Source organism: Poecilia formosa, unplaced genomic scaffold (assembly GCF_000485575.1).
Source record: "Poecilia formosa unplaced genomic scaffold, Poecilia_formosa-5.1.2 Scaffold78, whole genome shotgun sequence".
Lineage (NCBI taxonomy): Eukaryota > Metazoa > Chordata > Actinopteri > Cyprinodontiformes > Poeciliidae > Poecilia > Poecilia formosa.
The window spans coordinates 1,600,595-1,628,588 of record NW_006800017.1 but is presented as its reverse complement, the minus strand read 5'-3'; the positions used below and the strand labels follow the sequence as shown (position 1 = coordinate 1,628,588).

The 27,994-nt window shown below is 39.1% G+C and overlaps 1 protein-coding gene across 2 annotated transcripts; it reads left to right on the top strand.

Moving 5' to 3' along the window:
• The first annotated feature begins 1,058 nt into the window (after positions 1-1,058).
• LOC103140983 (ubiquitin carboxyl-terminal hydrolase 22) lies at positions 1,059-27,608 on the top strand. 2 transcript variants are annotated; one of them, XM_007556364.2, is made up of 14 exons: positions 1,059-1,525; positions 2,285-2,317; positions 13,558-13,690; positions 16,823-16,936; positions 17,045-17,146; positions 18,221-18,387; positions 19,568-19,727; positions 20,151-20,256; positions 21,246-21,404; positions 22,785-22,911; positions 23,406-23,497; positions 24,766-24,828; positions 26,822-26,971; positions 27,055-27,608. In XM_007556364.2, the coding sequence occupies exons 1-14, from the start codon at positions 1,406-1,408 to the stop codon at positions 27,095-27,097; spliced, it is 1,569 nt and encodes a 522-aa protein (XP_007556426.1). In that variant the 5' UTR covers positions 1,059-1,405; the 3' UTR covers positions 27,098-27,608. The 2 variants fall into 2 exon arrangements, with proteins under 2 accessions (XP_007556426.1, XP_007556427.1); XM_007556365.2 differs by lacking the exon at positions 2,285-2,317 and having other exon boundaries at positions 1,060-1,525.
• The last annotated feature ends 386 nt before the right edge of the window (positions 27,609-27,994 follow it).

The window sequence follows — 27,994 nt, the reverse complement described above, 5'->3', positions numbered from 1 at the left end:
GTGAAGCGGGTGAATGTTCTTTTGGAGCTGTATGAACTTAATTATTTGGGCTAAAAGATACCAGGAGTCTCTCAAAAATTAAAGTCCAGCAGGGAATCAATGCTCCCCTCCTACAACCAAATAAAATGATTGAATTACTTCCTCAGTGTGTCATCAAGTTTGCCAGGGCCCTGGTAATGATTCATTTATTTGTTGGAGCAATTACAAAACATTTGTAAATCAATGAAAAACTACTAAGTCAATTTAAATAAATAAATAAATAAATAATTAAGTAGCATGTTTCACAGAAAGGTTTAAAATTAATTACCACCACTACCTCTTTCTCATAGCATAACTGTACAAGTTATATATAAAGAACAAACCAGCAACTATTTAAATAAAAAAGTAAATCAGGGGACATAAAGAAAAAAATAATAATTGACTGACTCAAAGTATGTGTACAAAATAAAGGAAATGGCCAACAGCATTACAAGAAAGAGAGAGAAAAAACTTGATTTGGACAAATTAATTAATAAATAAACTATGTTCAAGTTACTTTAAAATAGTCTTGGCACTTTCAAGGGCACTCTGATCAGCAAACTATAAATACAGTGCAATGGATTTATTTTTTCCTAAAATACATTTACTTTTCCGTTATTTTAACATCTGGATGAGATACCTAGTGGAATATGCAAAATAATTGTGTTAGAAAAAAATACAACGACAGTTAGGAAACCTGTCAATCTGAAAGAACCACGCGACCTTTCCTTATTGGACTTAATGAGATAATGATTGGGTTGCGATGCGACTCTTAAATTAAATGGGGAAAACTCTTGTACTCACGGAAGCGCTTTACACCATTCAAGAATAACACCGTTCCAAATTCCTGATTCTCCATATACTCCCGGTTATCCTGAATTGGAGGTGTGTCACGTCCCGCAAATGAAAACATCATTGATAAAATTCCAAACTCCGAAAGACGGAACACACCGGGCCAAAAACCCAGCGCACCAAACGTGCAACAAAGTTGAACGTAGCTACGTCACGTCTTTGTGTTGACAAATCATGATCCACATGGGCGGGCATTGTGAAGCTATAGTTGAGAGTTAGCAGGCTAACTAATCGTGAGAGTGGAAGTGGAGCTAACGTTAAAGGAAAAGACAACTGTCAAAAGAGAGAGGAGAATAGGAGTCTCAGAGGACTCAGGATTCTGTTAGATGGCTACATGAACTGATTCAGAGTTAGCTGATAACGACTGAGTTTATCAGATGCCTGAGGAGCATTTTGGATACTACACCGATTGTCCCGTTTCCAAACGGAAACCGTTTCTGGACACAGACAGTAGTGCTAGGTAGCCTAGCTGAGTGAATAACCCAGGAGACTCCTTATTGTCACCTCAAACTCCATCCTGAATGTTTTGTCTGTCATGAGTCCGGCCGGGTGCTCCCATGTGAACGGTTATAAGGTGGACAATTGGAAACAAAACCTCCGAGTCATATACCAATGCTTTGTTTGGAGTGGTACTGCTGAGACCAGAAGACGCAAGGTAACAAAATAAAAAATAAAACACACAGAAACTGTAACGTTTGCCACTGAAACAGAAGGGAGATGTATTTTATTTGGCACTGACACGCGTAGAACCGTGGTGTCCCGCATAAAGCACAGCCACAGCTGAATAGAATTACCGTATAACTGGAACTGCTCAAGTAGCTAGCTCTGCTGTTAGCCACCGGTAAGTTAGCTGCTGTGGGTCTGAACTGCGGAAACCGGTTGCTTGTTTGCAGCATTAGAACTTAAAAACTTCAGTTCGTCTTAATGTGCTGCAGCGGAATGTCTTCGGTCACGCTGAGCGGTGATGTGTGCTGGATAAGTAAACTTGGGGTTTGAACAATTGTGGCCACGGACTAACATTACCTCACTAAATATGAACCCATTGTGTTCCCCCCTTCCTCTTCCCCACGCACGAGTAGAGTGGAGTTCTCCCTCTGGTCGGCGTGGGTCAGATCTCTTTCTACCTTGTCCCTCCTTCATTTTGCTCTGTTGAAATGAAGGAGGAAGTTTGAGTTGATTACCTTATTATCACAGTTTGTGTCTGAGCCCGGCCTGCACCACTCCCTGTAGCTCTCGACAATACGATGTCACTACTTCACCCTTTCTGTTCCCCTTTCATTTCTAAATATTTTTATTTTTTTTTTTTAATTTGGAACACCGTCATTGCCTTATTGTAGTAATTTGTTGTTTATGAGATCAGAACTGATCTTCTCTCATGAGTGTTGTACATTTTTATGTCGTTGTGATAAATCAGGTGCCTCAGAGTGATGCAGGATGGACAGATCTGGTGAGTTGATGCTGCTTGTACCCCTCCTCATCTTCACTGACATAATGCAGGTAGAGCAGATGCATAAGAGCGAGCTTGCGCTCTCTTCCCAAGCATACCCGCCTCCTTCAGTACCTCTTCACTGAAAGGATAAAAAAATAAAAATAGGTGTAACCTAATGCAGGCTGGACGAATCTGACCGGAAGGCTGCACTTTTAAAACCACAAATTCACAAATAAGATACGACCAAGTTAAAATGTGTACCTTCAAAACAATTTCCAAATTTATATTTTAAAAGGTTACACTTGAAAGTTTATTTAAAGAACTTTTAAGTTGTATCAAGATCTTGTATCTTGGTCCAAATTTAAGACGGGGTATCTTAGAAAAAAGAAATTTCACAGGGAGTTATTCCCATTTAATTTATATTTAAACCATTGAATAAAAAGGAAATTTTAGATATTGTTGCGAGACATTTAAAACAGACCCTTTTATGGAGTGGACTCAATAAGTTGCAGACTTTCACAGCACAAACGTCTGATGTAATTGCTATAGTTAAGAAGGTACGCGATGCTGATTATGTAAAAATATTAAAACACATTTATTATAAAAATTGTAAAATGTACGGATATTAATTTTGTGGTTTATTGATATTTTCAAGAGTTTCTTAATGCAAGACAGGACAGGGCTGCTGTTCTGGTAGGTCATTCCAGCATTGTGGAAAACATGGGTCCTTAGATTAATTCTCAAGATTTTCAGAAAGCTGTCAAGATTTCCGAAGTCATCATAAATGAAAATGTCATAAGAGAAGTTTAAAGCTCAAACAGACCTGCTTTGATGTACTGCATTTAGCCACTGAATCCCATTCTCGCTGCCTGAATGAACCACAGGCAAGTGTTTACATGCAATAGAAAATGGCTACTTTTCAAATAGATTAGTACATTTCAGTGATCCATTTGACATAATTTTTAGACACCCTGTTGACGCAGAAAGCAGCAAGCTGCGAGTCTTCTTCACTCAGCAACAGCGTCCATGTTGTCAGCATAGCGTGGTAGTGGTTATATAAGCTGCGTTCACTAATCGGGAAAAACATCCAGTTCCACAATGGCCGATCGAGCTGAAATGTGAGATTTTCCATTGCGTTTCTAATACAAACTCTGGTGAAAAACGTCTCAATTTTTGTCTCTCACCCCAACCACCTCTGAACATTCTAACGTCTTGGGCTAGATTACACCACAGTTTGGGATTTTCCCCTCCTTTAGTTCATATAATTTGTCAGTGCATTTGCCAGAATCTCTCTAATCAGCACCAGTTGTTAATTTAACTAGATGCTGCAGTAAAAAAAAAAAAAAGCCAAGCAATAGATTTTCCATTGCTTTATAAACGGCGTACGTTTGCTGAGATGAAAGAAATAAAGTCGAAAAGGAAGACATTGAAGCTGGGTCTGTTTAAATTCCATGTTGGTGATAGAATCAGGAGTCTTGTGCCTCACACCCTCTCGCTGAGCCTTTTTAGCTGATGTGACATGCAGAGCAGCAGTCGTGCTGCACACAAGCGGCGTGCTCTCGAGAAGCGAGGCATTCATTTATTTCATCCTTGAGTTCTCAGTTCTCTGGAATCTTATTATAAACGCATACACTAAACCCGCATCGACGCTTTCAGAAGTGAGAGCAATAGATGACAGTATCATGAAGCGTTATGATCACCGTCTGTTGTTGAAAAGACAAGCCTTATCGCTGTATTGCTCACCGCTTATTCATCCTTCAACAATGGCACAAAAGAAAATCAGCTCAAATTCAGCACTGCGTTCTCCATCCTGGATTTTAAGACTCTTTAAGTGATGTGTTTTGTTGCTAAATTGCTGTTCCACATATATATATTTTTTTCTCATTTCATTTTGTTTTTCTCTTAAAGTTTGTTCTCGGCTGCTGTCATCCTCTGTTCCCCGAGGCTTAAATCAATTCCCAAGCAATGTGCAAGAGCTAATCTGTCACCTGCTCTGTGTGCACAGTTAAAAGGCTGCTTGGGCACTGTAGGTTCACTGGAAACCTAAAGTAACTATATCCTTTGTTTCCTTGCCCTCTGAGTCTATGAAACCTCTTGCTTTCATTGTAAGCTGCAGGCATTGTGCTTGTGTTTGCCATTGTTGAAAAGAAATCTCTGCATGGCCGCAACGTGTTTAATGCTTCAGGCTTTAGAGATAGAAATGTGAGCGTGTTGCATGAGGTTTTAATGGCTTTGAAGCTGATTGTTGTGCTTACATAATTTGCTTCATTATGTCCTGCATATTGGAGTTAAATGCCATGGCCTATCAGATAGTCAAAGGTCTAAACTTAGTCATACCTGAGAGAGACTACACCCTAATTTACCAAAGATACTGGTAAGGAGGAGAAAAAATACTCATCCAATAACCCTTTTGGCCTTTTTCTTTTGTTTGTCTTTTATTCTGTTCTTAAGTAAAGCTGTTTCTCAGACTAATGTTGTGTAACAACATTGTTTAGTGATGTTGCAGTATATTTTTTGCTTGCTCTGTATGTTGAAAGCCTTGAAGAATTGATTCTACTTTAACTTTCACAATTTGTAACATTATGACTGCAAACTTCCATGTATTTTTATGGTGATTTGATGTGGTGGACCAGCACCAATATGGTGGACCAGCTCCTGTCTTGTGTTCATGGTTGTTGTCTTCTTGACACTTCCACACCAGTCTCAAGTCTTCTGGAACCTATAGGTTTTCATCCAGGATTGACCAATATACACACCCAACCATCGTCTAATCAACTCTGAGCGTTATTGGCTATGTTGAAAAAAGGAAAAAAAAAAAGTGTCCCCTGAAGCATAATGCTGTGACCACCATTGGGTTCATGGTAACGTAGAGTGCATTACTAATGGTTGCCCTGCCAACAGTATTCCCCCCTTGAGTTGTAAATCTCTGCAGCTCCTTCAAAATTACCACAGACCTCTGGGCTCCTTCTCTGATTAAGCCTCCCCTTGCCTTGTCTATGTCTTGGTGAACAGCCATACCAAACAAGCGAAGTCTTCACAGAACAGCTAATTTTATGCCTATATTGAGTTGCACACAGATTAACTTTAACAATTGAGTTCTATGCTACTAATAGTTTCACAGAACTTAATCTAAGGATTTCAGAGTAAAGGGGATTGAAGATGCTTGTACTCCACAAAAACAATGTACAATGTCTCTTCTACTTCACAGTCTTGTTGTGTTGGTAAACAACATAAAATCATAATTAATTAATTAGTTCATGGCTGTGACATGAAAAAATGTTAGCTATAGGGTTACGGATACTTTTGCAAGGCTCTATATGGAACGTGCATAAATCTTACTATTATCAAAATGTTTGAGCCCAACTGTATTTGAAAGTGATAGTTTCACATTAAAGATGCACTTCAACGTATTGGGTTAGTTTGTATATGAAATGAGATGAAAGTGGGTTAGCTGGTACTGGCAGTATTTAATGTCATATCTGCTTTGAAGAGGTTTGCTGTCACTTTGATTACAGCAGCGAGGTTTATGATTACAGACCTCTCTGAACTAGAAAGGCAAAACAAAAACAAAGCATCTCCACCCTCAACCCTCAAGTGTTAACCAAGATGCAAGATGGAGCAGGAATTGTTAGGGGTAGAAAATGAATATTTTCTTAAGGATAAAACATTTATGTTGCTCCTCCTCCCCCTTCTTTTACTTCACTTGACGTGCGCATTCTCAAACATAAATGAGATGAGGCATGATTTAATCCACAGAGTGGTTGGTTTTGGTGCTGTGAGCAGATCTTTGTCAGATCCAACTCCATCACATCGCAGGCCTCCTGCTCTGTGACTCATCAGCATACATTTGGAGCAGCGAGATCTATTCCTACAGACTGTTCATGCTGCTTGCTTGTTCCTCTTCTGCCTTCGCTCCCACGTTGCGGCTTCCTTCTTTGTTTTTTTGCCCCCCTACTTTCATTTTTTTTCTTTTCATTGTCAACCTAGTTAAAACCATGATTCATGTTGCTTCCTGCATATCTTCTTTCGGATTTTTGTGCCAGGGAAAAATAATACTCATACAGCTCACATTTTATTAAATGTAATGTAGTTTGCGTAAGACCAAGAATGGTTATTCTGAAATGTAACAGAGGTTTTTATATGGTATTTTTGTGTTTCTCTTGCACACTATAGTTATGGTGGTGCTGGATTTGGCCCCTATCCAGATCTGATTCCTTCATCTCTGTATGCTCTCCATCACCCCGTCTTGTCTGTTGTGGCTTTTGGTTTATCAGTCATAGTGACTCTGGTGGAATGACTCAGTCTAAGAAAATTTAAAGCTCTCCGGGGGTAATCGGTGCCCTGATGTGTCTTCTTGTGCTGTCCTATTTGCTTTCCAGTTCCTTAGATATTCCGTTGTAATATCTATAGTCAGCATTTTATTATGGTTTTAGGGCACTTCCTTTTCTGTCACTTTTGTTTGATTTTCTCTTTCTATATGTTAAAGTCCTCTGAAAAAAATCAGTATGGACATGTCAGACCTCGAACTGGAACTTTGTTTCAGCCAGGAAGTGGATGATTGGTGCTTCTCATTGTACCACAAAATAACAATACAGAATTGTTTTTATTGGTTGGTATTTTGTAATGAGCATCATTGTCTGAGCTAATGAGTAAGAAACTTGTCTGACTGGAAAAAAAGAACACAACTGTCTCCATATGAAGCATTCAACCCTGCTTTTCTTCAGTCTTTTTATTTGTTCCTTTGGCTGTCCCTGACTTTAAATGATCCTCCTGATTTGACTGTTCAGACAGCTTTGGAAAGGCATTGTTACTACAAAACATGGTGGTCATGGTTTGAGCCGGCCCTAGGCACCCATCCAGCCCCCCTCAGAACGACCAGCTGGCTAATGAGCTGTCCATCACTTGTCCATGGCTGTCCAAGCCCAGAACCTAGAGGTAATCAATCTCTTTTAGTGTGGACACTCCGTTATTCCACTGGTAAGGCCTCGAAAGCAAGTAACAGTTTGTCTTTAAAATGTCTAGAAATGGTTGTGTTTATGGAAAATGTGAGAATAGGTGGCAGCAGACTGTTGAAAGATAATTAAATAGGTCTACTTTTTTATATTCTCACTTTTACCGCCATTGTTAGCCGCTAATGGCCCCATTGTCCCTCTATGCTGTGCGGGTTATAGATTTTCCAGAAGGTAATAGCTAAGGCCTGGTTGATCCTAATTGGTACTATGGGGATGCACCAAATTTGAGTCTCATGCTCTTGACACTCATTCAGACCAATGGCACCTTCCTTGTAAGTCATCTCGTCTGTCCCTGTTTAGTTTGTGTGGATGAACTGGTCTAATTTTCGTAGCTCACCTAGGTGTGGACATGTAGGAATTGTGTGTTGTAGATTTTTCTGTGTGTTTTCTTTTTGCAAGTATGTTTTTTATTAATTTGCAAGAAGTGGTATGAACAAACACATATGTGTTTAAAACCCTGAATTTCTTTAACAAACACTTTTAATCTCAATGAGATTGGATGGAGACCATCCACGAAGATCCGTTTACATTTTGACAAAGCATCACCATGGTAACGCATAAAAATGCTTTCAGTTAAACCATTCTGTTTTCAACTCTATCAGTATGTAAAGCATCACAGAACTATTGAAAGGCAAACCTCAACTCCGGTGTCAAATTTTTCTGCAGATTCTCAGAGGCGTTCTTGTGGTATTACCCAGCTTCACATTTTAAACTGAAGAAAAGCATCTCCACCAGATGATGCTGCCACCATCTTGTTTCGCCTTGAGGATGGTGTGCTCAGAGTGGTGTGAAGTATTAGTTTTCTTCACTATAAAATGTTTTGCAGATAGGCAAAAAAATATATAATTTTAAGGATGTGTTTTGCACTGAATTCCATACTGTGGCATAAGATCCCAATAGACTGAATACATAGAGATTTTTTTGGTTCACTTCATATGTTTTTCTTCCACGTAGTTTTACTTTATAGGTGGGCATTTATGAGTCGCTTTGTGACAGTCCAAGGAGCAGCCACACACTCCAGCAATCCCTCACATCTCCCAACTCCCAGATTCATTTGGACGATGTGGAAATGCGTTCTCACGCAAAGCCCCACAAATTGTCAACAGAGATCACAATGAGCAAATGGAAGGCAGACAAAAGGAAAAAGGGAATCACATAGAAAATTTGTCTCAAGGGCGTTTTGCTGGCAGCGCATATTGATGACATTTTGTGAAGGGAGGAAAGTGGGGGTGCAGACCATAACACCGTCCTGGTAAGGCGCTGACAGACATCATCCCATGGGGTCAGTTGGCTGCATGAAGGATCACCACCAGCTTCTTCATTCTATTGTTTCTTGCTCATATTAATACCGATTCAGAGGCTGGTATGTGTGCCGTTTTGTACATATGTGTTTGGATTTGGATTCTCCCAACAAACATCTTAACATGTGGGCTTATTGTGGGAATATTTTGCAAGTGCTTTTAGGCCTTTAAACACATTTCAGCTCGATGCATTGTTAATGCAGTTAACGGTTGAGCTTGTGTGTTTTGCATACATTCAGAGGCTTATAAATGCTTGGCAGAGTGGTGACTCACTGTTCTCGTATAGCAATGCGCTCAAGCCTGTATCGACTCTCCTCCACTCTCCTCCCCTCTCCTCCCCTCCCGTCTGTGCTTTTTGCAGCAGCTGGAGCGTGCTCAGTTGATCCAGGCCTTCATCCACAATATAACTGTCATTTTCTCTCCTCCTTAGTTTCAGCGCATCGCATTACTGGCTACATGAATGCATTAAGTTGAATACTAATAGCGGGAGGGTGTGCCTGTGTTAAAAATGCACGCAAAAGAGCAGAAGATCCAATAGAGAGGCATTAAAGTGCTTTTAAATAAAATTATACGATGCTGGATTTAGAATGTTGGATGACTTATAGATTTGCGCCCGCATCGTCTTGGCCAAGATCGCTCAGAACCTCAAAGGAGCCTTATTCTCTTTTTATTAACAAAATGATTTATTCATTCAAATAATGCATCTCTTATTGAGATGCTCCAGCAATCAGCAGCTCTAAGCCTTTATACAGCCATGGAAAAGCATTCACTCCCTTTGAGCTTTTTCCGATAGCAGAACAAAACATTTCAGTTGATTTTTTTTTTTTTTTTTTTTCAGTTAAATGCGATGCAAATTCAAACTAGAGCATAAGTGTAGTGGCAATCATACACAGTTTAGATTTTTACAAGTGAAAACTGTAGCATTCATTTGAATCCCCTTTTCTCTTGGAAATAAAATCCAGTTCAACCAAGTAGTTTATGGACAAGTGGCAACAGGAAACTAGTTGCCACAGTAAAGGAGCCAAAAGATAATCTTAATTTCCCCAAGCTGTGTAAAGGGCACAACAAACATGTAGAAAAGAGGCCAGATGGCCTACATGTGCAGCGCTGTGTGGTGGAAAAGTTACACTGCACATCACCTTAAACATGCCATCACCCAGGTGTAATATGGTGGTGGCTGAGTCATGCTCTGGGAATGCTATTCTTTGGTAGGGATAGTGAATCTTAGAAGAAATCTGTAGAGAAAAGCTCTTAAAACCTAGTAAAAGCATTAAATTAGTGCTAACCTTACACAAAATGCTAAAATGTTCAAGAGTTCTGCTGTTCAGGAGAATTCTGTAAATCCATTCTTCTGCTCTTGAAGCGAGCCGTTCGACCACAAAGAGGGCATCCCAAATGGGATGCAGAGTTACACGGTATGAACAGAAGGTTGCTACCCGTGCGACGCTGGTCTCAGTAATCTGAGCTACCGGCTGATCAATAGCCGATCTAATAGAACATTAAAAGGCCCCCGGCACAGACATGGAGGCAGGACTGCTGAAACTGAGGAAGAGATGGCCTCTGAACCATTGTCAAGGGAAGAAGGCAGAGATAGATTTTCTGCTCTCTGAAGAGGTGTAGAGGAGGATAAGAAGGAGGGCAAGGCGTGGCACTCACTGGGCTTTCTTGTTTTGGATTTGTGGTGCATGGAGGGGAAGAGGGATGAGTAGTCTTACTGCTTTGGAAGGATGGGCTTAGACAGGCAGTGGAAAGCACCCATTTAGAGCTTTGCTCTTTTTACTTTTAACAGCAGGCATGTTCCTTGATGAATTGAATGTCATGTTTTATGTCCTTCATAAAATCTTTTTTTTTTTTCTTCTTCTTTTTTTCCCCACTAATTCTTTCTGGTTCTGTTTGAGTCACCGTTTAGCCAGTTTCAGTAAAACCAAGCTTAGTGTTAAAGAATTTAAATATCCACTCAACTACAGTGTCGTTACAATCCATGATATACAGACCAGATTGGGAGCTTTTCTGTCAGCCTCTGTACGTAAAATGTGACCGAACATGTAGTTCAGTGAACCGTGTCATCTTTAATACTATGAACTAATTTGCAGCATTTATTTTATACTGATCTCATAGAGGCAATTACTTTTGATTAATTGTGCAGGAACTTGCCTACTGAACACACTTGTTTTTGTGCATTAAATCTTACAGCAGCACTCTCACGAGGCTTGACATGGTGAAGAGCGGTCATGAATTTCAACATATCGCTGTCAAACAGAGTAATCACGTTAATGGGTAGCCAAGCACATTAGCATTGGGTTAATGTGTTAAAAGAAGTATGATGAACTGTGATTAAATAAATAAAACACAGTCAAAACTCTGTGCTACAGTAGTTTTTACAATGGTAATCGCCTCCATTTATCATTTTATTCACAGCGTTACAGCCAAATAAAAATGAACCGTGATTTAACACAAGATATAAATGTTGCCTGATGTTGGTTCTGATGAACTTATGAAGCTGTTTAATGTTGTTTTTCATGTGTTATGATGGTTTTAGTTTTCAAGGAAGATGTAGATACAGGATGTTAACTGAGAAACATAAACATAAATGTTGAGTGGTAAAGCGTTAAAAAAAGGCAAACTAGTTGTGCTAGTCTTGCATAGTTGACTAAGTAGCAGTTTGTTTACACTATAAACTTCCCACATCAGCCCTCTATTAGTTTGTCAACACACCAGAATTCCTCAGATTCCCACACTTTTACATTTCATGTATGGATTGCTTACATCACACTACTCCTCAGGTTTATATAGTGTATAAATTGATCTTGCGACCACATGCATGTTTTTTGACATTTTCTTTTTGGCTGCATGGTGCAAGAAACTGCTGCCTGAGTGGTGTCACCTCAGGTCAACTACTAATTACCCTGCTTATATTGTTTTTTTTATACTTGTGTATTGAGTTAATGTGTTAAGAGCCAAAAAAAACCAAAAATCCAATTTCTATGTAGTGCAATTTAAGTCGAATTCTACATAAGCCCTAAAACTATTTACTTTTTTTGTTTGTGTATGTTTAAAGCTTATGTCATGTCTACAAGTCAAGATAATGTTGAATGCTAAAGACATTATTAGAACAGTAATAATCACTGCTTTTAATATATGTATTTTTTTAGATATATTTTGATAATACTATTAAGTGAGTTTGTGGTATATTAACTAGGATTGTACCAAAATGAAAATGTGCTAACTTCAATATCTGGTGTTAACATTGCTATATTATGGCTGCTAATCAATATTTACCAATGTTATTATATTTCACAACACTTTTGAGAAACTGATATTGCTTCTCTGCTTCAGTTAAAATCGCCCACAATCCTGTGCTGCATCTCCATCACTGTCACATGTCCAAACAAAAACCACACGGCCAACTCCTTCCCCTCTTGAAACCATTACACAAAGGGTAACAAGACGGAAATAAACACTGGTTATTAATATTGACCTGGTTTTACTTATGACAGAGACAGACACGTAAAAGTCAGCTAAAAAGAAATGCAGCATTTATTGTTGTAAAAGACAGATGATAACTCACTTTTTCCACTACTCAAAGTGTATAACTTGATGAACCATTGGCAATGGTTTCTTAGTTCTTCATGAAGAGAGCAAATCTACCTATGAATTTCCTTCCAGAACATACATAACTCATATTTTAGAGATATTGGGGTTTTTTTTGTTGCTAATATTGAGGGAATATTTAGTTTTTAAATTATTGCTAATTACCAGTATCAAAGGGAAATGTCTTGTGCACAATTGGTTTTCTAAATGATGTATTTTGAATCATGCATGGAGAAGAGGATGAAAGGGATGACTCCTTGTTTTCCCATTATGCCAAGGGTTGATGTTCAGATGGAGTTTAGTTACACTATTGTATCTCTAGACAAAAGTGAACAATATGTAGATAATGCTGTGCAGGTTCACTGAGTTTGTTTTCAAAAGCTTTAGATATTTTTTTGATGCAGGTTCATCTTTCACTGAATTTCCACTGTTTATTAGTAATGGGTAACTGATAAATGGCTTGTATGAGATTTACTTTATTTTTTTTTGTGCATCTTCACCTGCTTCACACCTACTTTCCTCAGTTCTGAACCTCTTTCTTCCTCACAAAGCAGACATTCTGGTGACTTTTTCTGCTCTACCATGACTCCTAATGTGCTTAAAAAGGATAATTGGCATAAAACTGCAGTGGACACACAAACACAGATGTCTTTATGCTACTCTTGTAAGCCTTAATTGGAAGTTTAATTTTAAGATTTAGCAGTGTCTACCGTATTTAACAACTTGCCATGTCTTTCTGCAACATTTGTACACATTAACAGTTGTACTGCTGAAAACGTAATGGGAATTGGCGGGACTTGGACTGGCTCTCGGCACGTTTGCCAGTAGTGTCGAGCTTTCAGATGCACAGTTTTGAAGATTGCTTCGACGATATAAGCCAAACCTATCACCCACACACACACACACACACACACACACACACACACACACACACACACAGTCACTGCTGATGTGGTGCCTGTGTGCCTCAGACAGATCTTGCTCGTCTCTTGCAGTGCGCCTGCCAAGCAGTAAATCCCATCATCGTCTGCGTGTGTTTTGGAGAGTGAAAGATTCTTCGTGGAAATATGTTGTTTTTCGACTGTATTTGATTTGTCAACAGGCAGAGCAGTCGTCAGTCTGCTTTCATGTCAGGTTTATTCAAGCAATGTGTTCTCTGAAGTGTTTACGGGAGCAACTGGAAGATAGAAATCTGTTTCAGCTGGCAAACAGTTCCTCTCTGTATACTTCCCACTCACCATGAGTGTTCGGTTATCTCCTCCTTCACTCTCACTCACTAGCTTCTCTCCCTTGTTTTCATCCAAACCCCCATCCTCCCTGTTTTTTTTTGTTTGTTTGTTTGTTTGTTTTACAGGCCAAGTCGTGCATCTGTCACATGTGTGGAGCCCACCTGAACCGACTCCACTCTTGTCTCTACTGCGTCTTTTTCGGCTGTTTTACAAAGAAACACATTCACGAACACGCAAAAAGCAAAAGACACAATCTAGGTAAGTGACCCATTCTTTCATACATATTACTGCCCACAATATGTTTTGCAATTGATACTTTCTGGACGTTGCCACATTCAACAGAGTCACACTAAGAGTTTACTTCACATGTTTTGTTTCTCTGTCTTGGTGTAGAATGAGCCATCATTATATCAGACTAGTATTAAATTACATTGGTGTCCGTATGAGATCAATGTTCCCAATCCAATTTAAAAAATGTCAGATTTCACTATATATACAAATGCAGTGCTTGCTTCTCAGCTGTCTTGTGAGGTCTCCCAGTCGACTCATAGACATACTGGTGCATGTCGGTAAAATAGAGCATCATAAAACACATTAAACTCACTGATAAATTGAATGGCTTTATGTCTTAATTTTTACATTAAACGCCTCGAAGTCAGTTTTTCAGAAATGTGTAATATCTCACGCAACCAATAGTTTTTTTTTTTAATTATTTTTTTATTTAATGTATAAAAAAAAACATGCTTACCATCAGCATTTTAATCACGTGTTAAAATGCTGGTAAGCGACAAAATGTCATTAAGTTAAATCTTCTGGATGAGTTCTGTGTTCTACCCTATTAATACAAAGTTTAGAGAAAGGAAGAACTTGCAGAAAAAGGATTACAAGCAGCAGATGTATTGGCCGACTGCCACACACTGACACTATGTAGAAGTACTTTTAACATTTCTTCATTAAATTTCACTAATTGCTCAATTCAAATAATTTTTATGGTCCTTTCTAATAAGTTTCTGATTTTTATGAGATTTATTTTTTAATTGGCTGCGAGTCAACATTTTGAATTGAATCACTGAAATGAATTAACTTTTCAGTAATGTCATTTTTTTGATATGAAGCTGTACATCCTGTTTGGAGAAATCGGTGTTGTCTTCATGCTGTTGCTTCTGGTGATTGTACTAGACTGTTGCTATTTCTCTCACCAATATATCAAAAGGTAGGTTAGTCTTCAGTGTCATCTGAAGTTAGGTCTTCTATATTGATTAGCTTTTTGGGATTGGGCATAGCCAGTCACCATTTTCATTTTAATACAAATGTTTCATTGTCCCAAAAATATATTATTTGTCAGCCATTGGCACTCTAAAGTTAAAGGCATTTTAATTTTGGTACTCTGGAAGTTATAGGCTATAAAACAGTCTTTGTTTTTATCCATTAATCAAATTTAATGTGGAAACTATTAAAAATGCATTAGCACCACAAGTAAAAATTTTATTTTTTTTCACCCACTTGATTTGTTTTTGCCTCTTTTGAAAGGTAATTAATGCGCATTAGACATTGGGGACAACTAATGCAAGTTTGTGATGCCTTTTACTAAATTTGCTTGCTGTTTGTGAAATGTTACTAAATTTTTCAAATTGTTTGAATGAAAAGAAATCTCCAGTTAATAGACATATGATGATCATAGCAGTCTTTGTTACCTGAACACGGTGAAAACATAGGTTTTACTAGATACTTGGATTCTTTAAACCTTTCGATTTTATTTCTTCACTTTTGTGCTTTCTTGTTCACGTACTACTTATGTCTTTCCACTACTATGTGGTGCAATCATAAGATGTTAACGTTTCAACAGGTTTTTCCAGTATCATAATTAGAACTTCTACTTCTAAATCTCATGTTGCAATTGTAGAGGAACAGCCAAAGTTAGTGATGGTGCATTTAAGTTAATAGAACACATCTTAATATAGCAGAACACATTGATTTACAGAAACAAAACTAATTCTTCCAAAGGCCTTGCTGTATTCGAACATTCTAATTGTGTTAAAAAGACGTTGATTGTCTAAGATTCAGACGTTTCCCTGACGCAGGCAAATTAACACGTAGGGGCAATACTCTTACTTTATTGTCTTTAACGGCTTGGATTGAATTAATGCTGCTCAACAGTTTGGTTAAACGCATATATACCCCAAGTGAATGGCTATGGTGTTAATTAGCTTTGAGCTACACAGAAGCTGCTCTGACATTGCCCTTCTGCTCATCTCTGCTTCAAATCAAATTAATCCAATCTCCCCTGTGTGCAAAACGGCTTGATGGCAACTTCACTCTCAGGGCTGCTTTCATGCCGCTTCATCGTGTTTGTTCTAAACAGTCTCGCTCTTAGATCTCTTCAGATCTTCAGCCCTTTATCATATCTACTTTTTCTTTCCTCTCATGTTCCAATCTTTTCATTCGCTGTTCTTGTGCTTCGCTCAGGTGAGGAAAAGTAATCGATTTTTGTCTGTCAGTGAAGTTCTCGTACTTGGTGTATTCTCCTCTTCCACCGCCATTTCATTGTGTTGCGTTTCTTTCTGTCCTAAATCTGCACATTCGGTTGTTGAAAGGTTTCTGAATAACGCTGAAGCTTACTTTCTTAGTGTGGGTAGCGGCAAAAACAGAAATGCGTCCAGTTAAACTAAAAATAGGTTGTCACGGCAACAGAGCTGAGGTATTGTTGCTGTGGACTTGGAGGATGGAAGATGGTGGCGTATGTGTTAGTACATGGGTGGGAGAGGTGAAACAAGTATGCCTATACCATCACTGCTGCTGTTTCATAGTTTCTCGGTTTATGCAATAATATGATCACAAATAGATTCTGGTGAACTTTGACCAATCTTACTAGTTTCTTGGTACTGAAACACATTTGTTTTTACAAAAGAAAAACATGATTATCTTTATGAAAATCAGATTTATTAAGTCTGAAGCACAGATGTACACTAAGAGGGTAAAGATCATTGTATTTCCACTCATGTTCTTATGTTTCTACTTTTTAAATCAATGTCAATTATATTACTTTGAAGATGAATGTTAAAATATTTCATCAAGCTTAAGTTTGGAGGCCTTCTAATACGACTGAGGTAGAATACTGCTTAGAACTTCATTTTTTTATTTTTTTTTTTACTACTATAGCTTTGTTCACTTATCTATTTTGCACATTTTTAGTAGCTGGAAAATCTAAACATTATTTAAGCATACAGAATGCTTAAATGAATTAGGACAGATTTTTAATAGTTTTGAAATTTTCACTTTTAAAGATGACGTAGGGAGATTTTCTCCTTTAAGTTTATCTGCCTGAACCCCAAGCTTCAAAAATATGTTATAAAGCATTTGTAATTAAGACGTCCTTTCTTTTCCTTCCAGCAATAGACTTATTATACGGTGGAATATACTGTTTTGTGTGTCAAGACTACATATACGACAAAGACATGGAACAGATTGCCAAAGAGGAGCAGAGGAAGGCCTGGAAATTGCAAGGTATATCATTCTGCTTATATCATTCAGAAAGAACAAAGGCGGCTTTTTAGTCCGTTTTGTCTTAATGTTCCACTGCTGTCATATTTTTGTTTCTTGTGTGTCCAACAGGCATTGGGGAGAAATACACGACGTGGGAGCCGACTAAGAGAGAGCTAGAGTTATTACGACACAATCCAAAGCGAAGGAAAATCACTACAAACTGTACCATAGGTAGGCAATAGAGCGCACTTGTTCAGCCTGCGTATCGTAATCGGAACACTTTTTCATTATTTGACAGTTGTGAGTTGTCATGGTGTTTTGTATTTTTTGTGCAAGTGTGCTTGGGGTCAGTCGTGCATGTCAGTGCAATACTCAAGGTCAACTGCACAGAGCAACCCCTCAGGCAAAGCACAGCGAGATGCAGAACTGTGTGTTCCTACCGAGTTAGAAGCGCATCGCAAGCTTCGTTTTGTCTCTTTTATTCACCAAAGCTACTGCTTTGCAGCAATCTGTTGCTTTCTTGTACTCTTGGTCATTTTGTTTGATCCGTTTGAACCTTTTTTTTTTCCCCCTCAAATCTTCAGACAGAATAATTGGTCAGCCTGACTGACCAATCATGTGTTGCTTGAACTGTTTGCATGCCAGAACCAGTGTAAAGTGCTTAGCGTCTCACTGAGCACGCTCCTCTAGCACCAAACCTTGCTCGGTTTGGATCGCGCCCAGAACCTGGCTGTGTTCCACCTGTTCAACCGGCCATCAGAGGAAAGGACTCTAAATGAATTGTTCACAACTTTGTGGTCTTCTCCAGGATTCACACAGTTTGCTGGCTTGGACATCTAAACCAAAACCATATTATTAAATCGCAAGCCATTTGTTAATTAAGCTGTTTCAAGAAACATTTGAACACACGTGAGTGGAAACGTCCACAGAGTCCACAGGGTCACAGTTCACCTAGCATGTCCTAACAGAATCTAAGCTGCGATGTCCAGGGGAAAATGTGAAATGTTTTTTGCAAATATTAATATGAAAAGTAAAGTGTGCTTGTGTACAGATCTTGACAGAGAGCTGATGTAATTTAGCATGGATGACAAAACGGCGATAAAATAGGCCTTTAATACACATTCAGCTTGAAAGCCAGCCTCAGTATCACACTGTTTGTTAATTTTGAGCTACCCATCTGATTCCTAAATTAAATACATGCTTACAGGTTAATCTCCCCCCTTCTCCAGCAGTATGAAGTAAAATATGTTCAGTTTCCTTGCCATGTCGTTTTCACACTTCTCTTTTTGTATTTTCATCCCGCAGGTTTACGAGGGCTAATAAACCTGGGCAACACGTGTTTCATGAACTGTATCGTCCAGGCCTTAACACACACGCCGCTTCTGCGAGACTTTTTTCTCTCCGACAGACACAAGTGCGAGATGCAATCAAACTCCTGTCTGGTGTGTGAGATGTCGCAGCTTTTTCAGGAGGTATGATGCGCTGCTTGCTTATAGGAGGTGTTTGTGAACTTTTTACTTTAAGTAAGAAAAGAAGAATTTTTTTTTTTAACACGCAGCCGTAATCTGGGACTTTTAAGGACCGTGTTTTTTGGGTTTTTTTTCCCCCGCCCTTTGGGTTTTGTGACTCAGCCTTTTGCAGCGGATTACACTCAGAGAGGGAGAGGAGGAGAAATGTTGCCCGAAAGGAATGTGAACAGCTGTTGAAATGAAAGGAAAGGAAGCCCCGTTAACTTTTTGTTGTACCAATTTGTAATTAGCTTTTTTTCATGCAGCTTTTTTCCAGTTATTTTTAGCAAACTATTTTTACTTAAATGTCTACTTTTAGATCTCGTGATCTAAAACTATTACATAATGGGAAGCTGGTCTTCTCCCACACTGCCTCACTGTCTTCCTACATCCCCTCTCTTTGCAGCATACATACAGGCCCGCAGATGGCAAGTGGCGCTCTAATGTATTACGAGTTGATTTGCCACCCCCATCTTGACACCTTTAACAAGACAGACTAGCAGGGCTCTCTCGCTTCTCAGTTGGTTGATCTGTTAAAATGCACAGGGCTGGAGGGAAATGAAAAAAATTAAAATTAAAAAATTAAACTCTTAAAGTGGATTCTGATCACGGTGGTTGTGTGAACCTAACAGTCATTGTGCCCTTACTTTACATTTGTATTTTTTTTGGGGAAAAAAGAGCAAATCGCATAAAAAGCTAATGATCTCAGTAATCGGATGTCTGTGCCATTTGTGTTTATGAATAAATTATTCCTCACAATAACAAATCAAGCAGTAACCCTGATCGATAGCTACATTAGATGGTCACATCTCCCCGGTTCTTTCATAAAACACATTCCTCATTGGTAAACATGATGGTGGCAGCAGCATGCTGGGGGAACGTTCCTCTTCTGCAGGGATGAGAGAGCTGGATGAACATGGATGAAGCTGAACTGGTCAGAGATTGTTCAAGACTTTATAGCTGGACAAAGTTTCCCCTTTTCAGCAAACCAACAACACTAAATATACAGCTGGAGCTAAAATCGACTGCTTTAAACCATTATATTGATGTACCCTACAACGATGGGTTCAGAGGAATTCACGACCATAACACGACAAAATGTGAAAAAGGTGAAGCACTAAGCATCTTTCCTTTGTGCCCTCAGTTCTACTCGGGCCACCGTTCGCCCCACATTCCCTTTCGGCTGCTGCACCTGGTGTGGACTCACGCACGTCACCTCGCAGGATATGAGCAGCAGGACGCCCACGAGTTCCTTATTGCAGCATTGGATGTTCTACATCGACACTGCAAAGGAGACACGATAAGTAAGCTTTGCTTGAAACCCTCTGGCCCTTGTTTGAAATGAAATGTTTTTCTTGGTTGTTAAACAGATGGAGCATGACTTGGTTTCTTCTGACATCCTAAAACACGATTTTCAGAGAATAGTTTGCATAGAAAATTGTATAGTGGTAGTCTTAAGTGTAAGAAGGCTGTACCTGATATTATTGGAAACATACTGAAGGAGACTAACAATGGTTTATACCAAGGGAAAAGGGTAGTAAGCTGTATGCAGAATGTAAATAGGCCCTGCTGCAGTGTGATGTCAGCCTCACTCGCCTCCAGACATGGCAATAAGGGTTTCTTTGAGGACCTGAGAGCATTGAAGTAGAGAAGTGATACTGCTACCGGCGAAGTGTAAACTGAGAAAGAAGGCGAACCAGTTTTTCAGATTTCTCTGTTTCCGGCAGGAGATGACAACGGGAAGAAGACCAACAATCCAAATCACTGTAACTGCATCATTGACCAAATCTTCACTGGAGGCCTGCAATCTGATGTTACCTGTCAGGTTTGCCAGTAAGTGTGCGAGACGTGTTTATGGCTTGTAATAAAGGCTTTTTATTCCCTTGGATTTACTCGTCCATCCACCTTTACCTACCTCTCGCCCGCGGGTAGATCAAAATGGACGCCGCCCGTTCTCGCATGGTGTTTAACCATGTGTCTCTCCTTCTCCTATTCAAAGAGCCCGGTCCCTGCAGAGCTACTTTAATGGGGGTTGTCTAGACAGCAGCACGATTGAAGCGCTGCCCGCCTGCCCCCTAGAGCTGTCCTGTCGCATTAATACATGCACGCTGCACTGAACTGCAAAGCACCTTCCCCAAACTAGGAGACGGACCTCGCCCATTGTGATGTTTTCTGCATTGTCTGCTTGAACAATTAATCATTCTTCTTCATTTTCTAAGAAGGCTTTCTGCTTAAAGACTACAAGAGGATAAATGATTAAGGAACAGAATACACCAGTCCTTTGTACAAGGGAGGGAGCCAAATGGTGCCAGGTTACTGCAGGGTGGCACTCCCATCACCATAAATGCATGCCCATTTGATTTATTGGCCCCCCACTGCTACACTTTGAGAATTACAAAATCATGACTCATCTTATCAGTATTGGGGATGTGCAGCAACTCTTCTCTTCTGTCACACTATATATTTATGCATATCGGCCATTAGAAGCACCCATTGTGGGCCGCAGTGCATCACTGCCATTAGGGTAAAAGACAAAAATCTTTAAAAAGCCAATTTTCTTTGTAGCCCTACCTATTAAGTATGAATATTATGCACACGCACAGTTTTCATCGCCCAGCAGAATAAAACAAAAACATGATTCAAATCTAGGGAGGACAGCTGGATTTAAATGTGCAAGTTGCAGCGTATGTCATCATCCTTTCATCACCTGCAATAAGTAACAAACAGACCAACAGTAAAACCTTGCTCCCATTTATTTTACATCGTCCTGGACTAACCTCTCTTTCTTCTGTCTGTTTTCTTTTTTTTTTTTTTCTTCGCAGTGGAGTTTCAACAACAATAGATCCATTTTGGGACATCAGTCTGGATTTGCCAGGCTCATCTACGCCTTTCTGGCCTCTCAGCCCTGGAGGGGACGGCAGCACGGTCAACGGCGAGAGCCACCTGTCAGGATCCACCACACTCACAGACTGCCTACGCAGGTACACACTCATTTCACCCCACAAATTACATTTTCTCTCTCTCTCTCTCTCTCTCTCTCTCTATTTTTTTTCAGGGGTAGAAGATAGGGATAGAAAGTTTGAACAGTTTGGGGAAAAAATGAAAATATTTTCCATTTTTATTATCTGTGTTGCAAAATATAGATTTTGTTGTTGTGACAAAACATATTTTAAAGAAAAAGCATAAATTGAAGAATAATGTCGACATAAATTGTAGTAATTTTAACCGGCTAGTTGCCAGTCTTGTTATCTGCTGTTAGATCAATCAGTGATCTAACATCAAAATGCAGACAACTGCATAAAATGGCGTAAGTGTCCTTGTCCCACAGAGAGGGAAAAATCTAACCAATATCAGCACAATGGACCAGTGGAAGCACAGAAATAAAGGGAATTTTCTCAAACTCCACTGACGACACAGATCATAACTAGCTAATATCTTAGAACGGCTTTTTTACTCATTAATCCATCCGAAATGACAATTCGGATGGATTGTCATCTCACTAACCTCCCATCGTTCAGTGTAATAAAAATCAGATGGGTTTAAAGACATGTTCATTCGTAACCCTAAGTAATTCCTAATTTTCAGATGGATTTAGAACTACCGACTCTGTCCAAAACTCTGCAGCACTTTTGTCTCATCAGACTGAAATCGTTATCTGTCCTGAAAGGCCAGATTAGTGCATCTCTACCACTGATTTATACTGCTGCTATTGGTAATGTTCTCTTTTCTGTTGGACTGGAACACTAATTCTGTTTAGACACGGCTGAATAGGAAAAAAAGCAACAACAAAAAAAAAGCATGTTGTTATCCTTACTTATTGCCTTTTGCAGTAGTAACCAAACAAATTTAATTTGTCTCCCCCACCTCCCCATGCTTGTACAAAGGATCACATGTGGTGTCTGCTCAGTCACAACAACCTTGTTATGCTTGGATCTCATCTTCTCCCATCACCAGGTTGACGGAGCAGGTGTGACCTCTCAAATCTCCTCCGCAGCCCCCTCGTTCTTGCGGTTTCTTTTTCACTTTTCCTCATCTTGTTTCATTTCCCTGCCTCTCTACCTAATTCCCTTTCTGCCTGTGCCCTCAATCTCTACCTCTCCCATTTGTCTCACCCCCAACTCTTTTTTTTTTTCTTTTCTCGCCTCCATTTTTTTTTTTTTTCACTGCAGCACCTCTCACACCCCTACTTGCTGCAGCAAGTCTCTTAAAGGTACAGAGCAGGCTGAAGCTGTTGCGCTTACTGAACTGAGATGCAACAAAATCTACACTCTGGCTAATGATAAAAGCCTAAGATCATGATTCTGTGATGTGTAGTCATGCAGATTTACAGTTTGTTACATGTTCTGTCTTCTGGTCTGCAGGTTTACGCGGCCTGAGCATCTTGGAAGCAGTGCCAAAATCAAGTGCGGCGGTTGCCATAGTTACCAGGAGTCCACCAAACAGCTGACAATGAAAAAGCTCCCCATTGTAGCGTGTTTTCATCTCAAAGTGAGTCGGTAACAATGTGCTGTCAGTTTATTATTGGTTTTCACTCCAAGACAGTTGGTTTCTGCACAGACGCCTTATTACGGACCGTGTATTGTAAGATTGTATTATTTTATTTATACGTGTGGTTGAGTCTTTGTGCGTAGGTGTGTTCATCATCCCATATAGCTGTTGTTGCTTTACCTCCTACTGTTTTAGTGCTTTCATGCTCAGTCCCAGGACACCCATGAATCCTATGACTCATACAGTCCTCCACTGTCCATGTTTTATTTATTATATGGCAGTGGAGACATATAATCTATTTATAATATTCATAGGAACACCCTGTAAAAGGATTGCGCTAAATAAGTCCAAGGCCATTGCTAGCTTGCCGTTATTGTGTTGAAAACATACATCTAATTATAAATTGTGTTGTAAAATTAATTCATTTTCATTTTAAATTTACTTCCTTTTCCCCCTTTTTTTTTCTCTCGTCATTCCTGTCTGGCCCTCTCCAGCGGTTTGAGCACTCTGCTAAGTTGCGGAGGAAGATTACTACCTATGTTTCCTTCCCTTTAGAGCTGGACATGACGCCCTTTATGGCATCCAGGTGAGGCTGCAGTGAAAACTTGAAGTGCTTTGTTTTACAAAAGCTCTGATCTGGTCTGACTTATGATGGGCAGATTTTTTTTTTTTTTTTCTTGTGTTCATTTAAGCTATTTTTGGTCTGATAAAAGTATTCAAGTCTGAAAACCTAATGTTACTTCACAAAAATATTATAAATATGGACATAAATAGCTTTAAAAATGACACATTGTAAGTCTAGATATACATGTCTGTGGAAAGTAAGCAGAGTTGTACTTATTTTCTCACTTGCTGTCTTCAGGTTCATATTTCTTAAATAAAAACTTTTTAATTAAACAGTTTTTTTTTTTTAAGATGGAAGGATTGTGGTGTAATCTGTAATTTTAACACACTTGACTAGAATGAATCCATCCGACTTTAACCTTTCAGCATCATTATCATGACTTGTAGTTTGAAATATGAATGTTAATATGTTACACTAAGAATTTGAGACTTTATACACACTTTATGAAAGGGTGGGGAAATCACATTAATTACTGAGGACACAATTGTTTCAGCAAGTTTGGAACTACTTGTGAGTGTAGTCTTATGGGTAATGATAATGAAATTGAGCTTGAATCCTCATATGAAGAATGTAGAAAAAAACAAACAAACTGACAAACGCTGTAATTTTATCTTAATTTAAAGACAAGTTTCAATCAGAAACATGTATGCTTTTGCTGCTGTATTAGCTGGGGTGTTACATATAGACACAACAGTTAATGTGTTTCATATAAATAAATTCTTTTATTGAAACTAAACAACAAAGTGTGACCTTAGAGGAACTTAAAGAACCAAAAAAAACCAAACAAAAAAAATAAAACAAAACAATGAAGACTTAAAGAAATGTGTATGTGTGTTAGAGGGATAATCATGGTAATGACTGACATTAAGAATTATTCACAATGTAGCTTTGATACAAAAAACTAGACAAACAAGTATGTGAGGCATGTCATTTTTCAGTAATGTATCTTTTTTATTTTATTTTGCTAAAGCAGGTGCTGCCATTCACGTTCAAGTAATTTAAAAAAAAAACAAAAAAAACTTTCAGTCTGTGATTTCTTTGGATCATTACATTTGTTAATGTAATGATCACTCATAAATTTAGAATTTGAAAATGTCTGGAATGTTCAAATTGAGAGAATGTGGTAAGGCTGTTCCTGCTGTCATAAATTGTGCTGCTCTGCCACCTAGTGGAAATGTATTCTCAAGTAAAATGTAAACCTGTGATTGTTTTTCTTCTGTCATCCACAGTAAAGAGAGCAGAATGAATGGGCAGTATCAACAGTCAGTTGACGTATTAAACAACGACAATAAGTGAGTACCTGTGGTTTAGCATATGAAGGAAGACTGATCTCTAGACATTTTGTTCTCAGCGGTTCTACAGCAGCACAGTGATCACAGAAATTTTAACTTGAGCACAGCAGCACGTGCTAAAGACCCAAAGCAGCCGACTGTGACTTCTTCTAATTAAATCAGGCTGTGGTCTATTAAAAGCTGCTTAGTTTTCTTCATCCATGGGAGTTACAATGGCATCTATTTTCTAAGACATTTATGGGGGGTGCACTTGTTAATAAAAATGTCTAAGTGCTGCATGGTGGGGACATGCTGAGATTTGCAAATTAGCTTTATTTGTCTCTTACAATCAACACAATTGAACAATGCAGAAAACTGCTGAGAAGGTTTTTGAAGACGATGGCAAAAAAAAATTAAAAAAAAAAAAAAAACGTATTTGATGCATTGCAGTCAGAGCAATGAATTTTTGAGTTTTAATTTTCTAGATCGTGGCTTACAGCTAATGAAAACCTTTCATAAGACCAATAAATGTAGCTTTTTAATTGTGCATTGTCAGTACTCTAAAGTGTACCATCCACTTAGAGTACACTCAGTACTTCGTTAGTGCTTTTTTATTTATAAATTACTGCATTAATGCCGCGTTGCATGGCGGCGATCAGCCTATGACTCTGCCAAAGTGTTGAGGACGCCCAGGTGGCGTTAATAGCTGCCATCAGCTCATCTGCCTTGTTGGGTTTGCAGTCTTGTCTTCTTCTTGACAAAACTCCAATAGGTTCTCTGTGGCGTTTGGGTTTCTGGCCAGTCAAACACAGTGATCTCATGATGATTAAAGCAGGCAATGGTAGTTCTGGCATTTCAGGACAATGCAATCACAGTTCAAAAATCTCCAGGGCTTTGGACCCGATGAAACTCAATAGAGCAACACCAGCAGATGACATGCCTCTCAAAATTGTCACAGACTGTGGAAAGTTCACACTGGACCTCAAGCTGCTTAGATTTTGTGCCTCTCCACTCTTTGTCCTGACTCTGGGATCTTGATTTCCACATAAAATGCAAAATGTACTTTGATCTAAAGAGAGGATTTTGGAGCACTGAGCAACAGCCCAGTCTTTTCCTCCTCTCTCTCACGCAGGTAAGAAACCTGTAACGTCTCAATCTCTGGTCGAGGAGTGGCTTGACACAATAAATAAACTTGTAACTTCTGCCCTGGATATATCTGCCTTGTTTCCACTGAGCAGCAAGTTTACCACACTATTTTTAAATTTTTTTGCTTCCATTTTAAAAGCGGCCCGTATAACCAATCTGTACCATATCGTTCCTGGTCTCCCTTCTATTTGCAAGTCCATCGGACAATGGTATGGTACGGTTAGCGTGGAACTACTTATGTCGCACAACGCAGTACTTTGATTGGAGGACAGAAAAACATCACTGACTCTGACAAGTAGACAACATACTACTGCATTACATTCGTCACCTCTTTAGTTGGTCACTGTGTTAGTCGTTTGGGTGAGAGTCCTCAGTGAGAGTCCAACTGGCGGTAGAAATGCTCTCCTGAATTTGCTGGACCGTAAAATGGCGTACCGCTCAGCAGAAACGAGGCATGTGTGTAGTGACTCTTGAAGCGCTGACTGCAGCCTCTGTCCCTGCCTTGTCAAACTCTTGAATGTGCTTTAATTCAGTCCTTTAAAGAATGCAGTTATACTTATTGCTTGTGCACCTTTTTCTTCCACTAAGTTTTCTATTCATATGCCTGCATCCAGCAAACTGTCAAAAGTCAACTTCTTTAGCAAAACCCTTTTTATGCTGTAACCACCTTGTGGTGTCGATAACAACTGTCAGGTCCCTGTGGTTGTATAGTCTACAATATAGCCATAGTAAAACAGTTTTTTGTTAATTATATTAAGTAAATTTGGAGCTTTGTTAGCTGTAAGCCACATATATTTAAATGAACAAAAATAATCAGATAAAGTTTGATTAAGGAATCTAAATCATAGCTGATCTATCTTTATTTCAGGTATTCGTTGTTTGCAGTGGTCAACCACCAAGGCACGTTAGAGAGCGGCCACTACACTAGCTTCATCCGTCAACACAAAGACCAGTGGTTCAAATGCGACGATGCCATAATCACCAAGGCCAGCATTAAGGATGTACTTGATAGCGAGGGGTAAGAACCAAAGCTAAGACCTTTTTCAGAACTCTGAAAAGGAAGTAATAAAATCTAAATCTGATCCTCGTTTCCTCTCTCAGGTATCTCTTATTCTATCATAAACAGTTCCTTGAGTATGAATAGCTTCTGTGACCACTGATCATGAAGAACCACTGCTTCAAAGGGGAGAGAGCGAAGAGACGAGGGGGTGGGGATGAAATGCAAACACACAAACCTACCTGAAACCTTTTAACTACCAGTCTGCTCCTTCACTAAGAGGGATTTAAAAAAACAAAACAAACAAAAAAAAAAGACATGTAAAATCATGGAAACTGAAAAAAAAAGAGAAAAGCACTGAGCTACTTCTTGGCATCTACTTGACAAAACTGAATGAAAAGGATCGGTGGTGGAAGAGTTGGGCGTCGCCTGTTCTGACGTGGGAAGAGGCCCCCAGATCCCACAGTCTCTCTGTCCCCCTTTCCCTTCCTGCTGCAGGGATGGAGTGTGATGCTGGGCACACCTGGGATTTTCTTACAGTATTCTGACCCCCTGCATCCCCTCCATTTCTCTCCCATGGTGCTCTCATTTCAACTGACCAAGCATTTAACTTGCTCAAAATGAGGACAGTATGTTTTCATATGCATATAGGACTGAATGCAAAAAAAAAAAAAAAAAAAAAAAAAAGTTAAAATAAAATAAGTCGTATATACAAACCAGTGTATTGCAACCTTTGCAAGGACCCTTTTGAAGGTTTGGTTATGATACTTATCATTTGTGACTTTAGCTTTGAAATACTGTATGAATTCTAGTATACATCTATTTTTTAAGAGCAGAGAAAACATGGGAGAGCTTAGAAACGCTGCCTTTGCCAGTTGCTGGAGAAGCGCTGCCATGGAAACTAAACAGATCTGGACCTGAGTGTTCTCATGTTCATTTATTTACCTTTTTTTTTCATTCTAAAGTCTGGTTGAGGGCAGAGAATATCTATTTTTTTAGCAACTTGTTAAATTTTGAGTTTTTACTTTTTTTTTCTTGTGTATT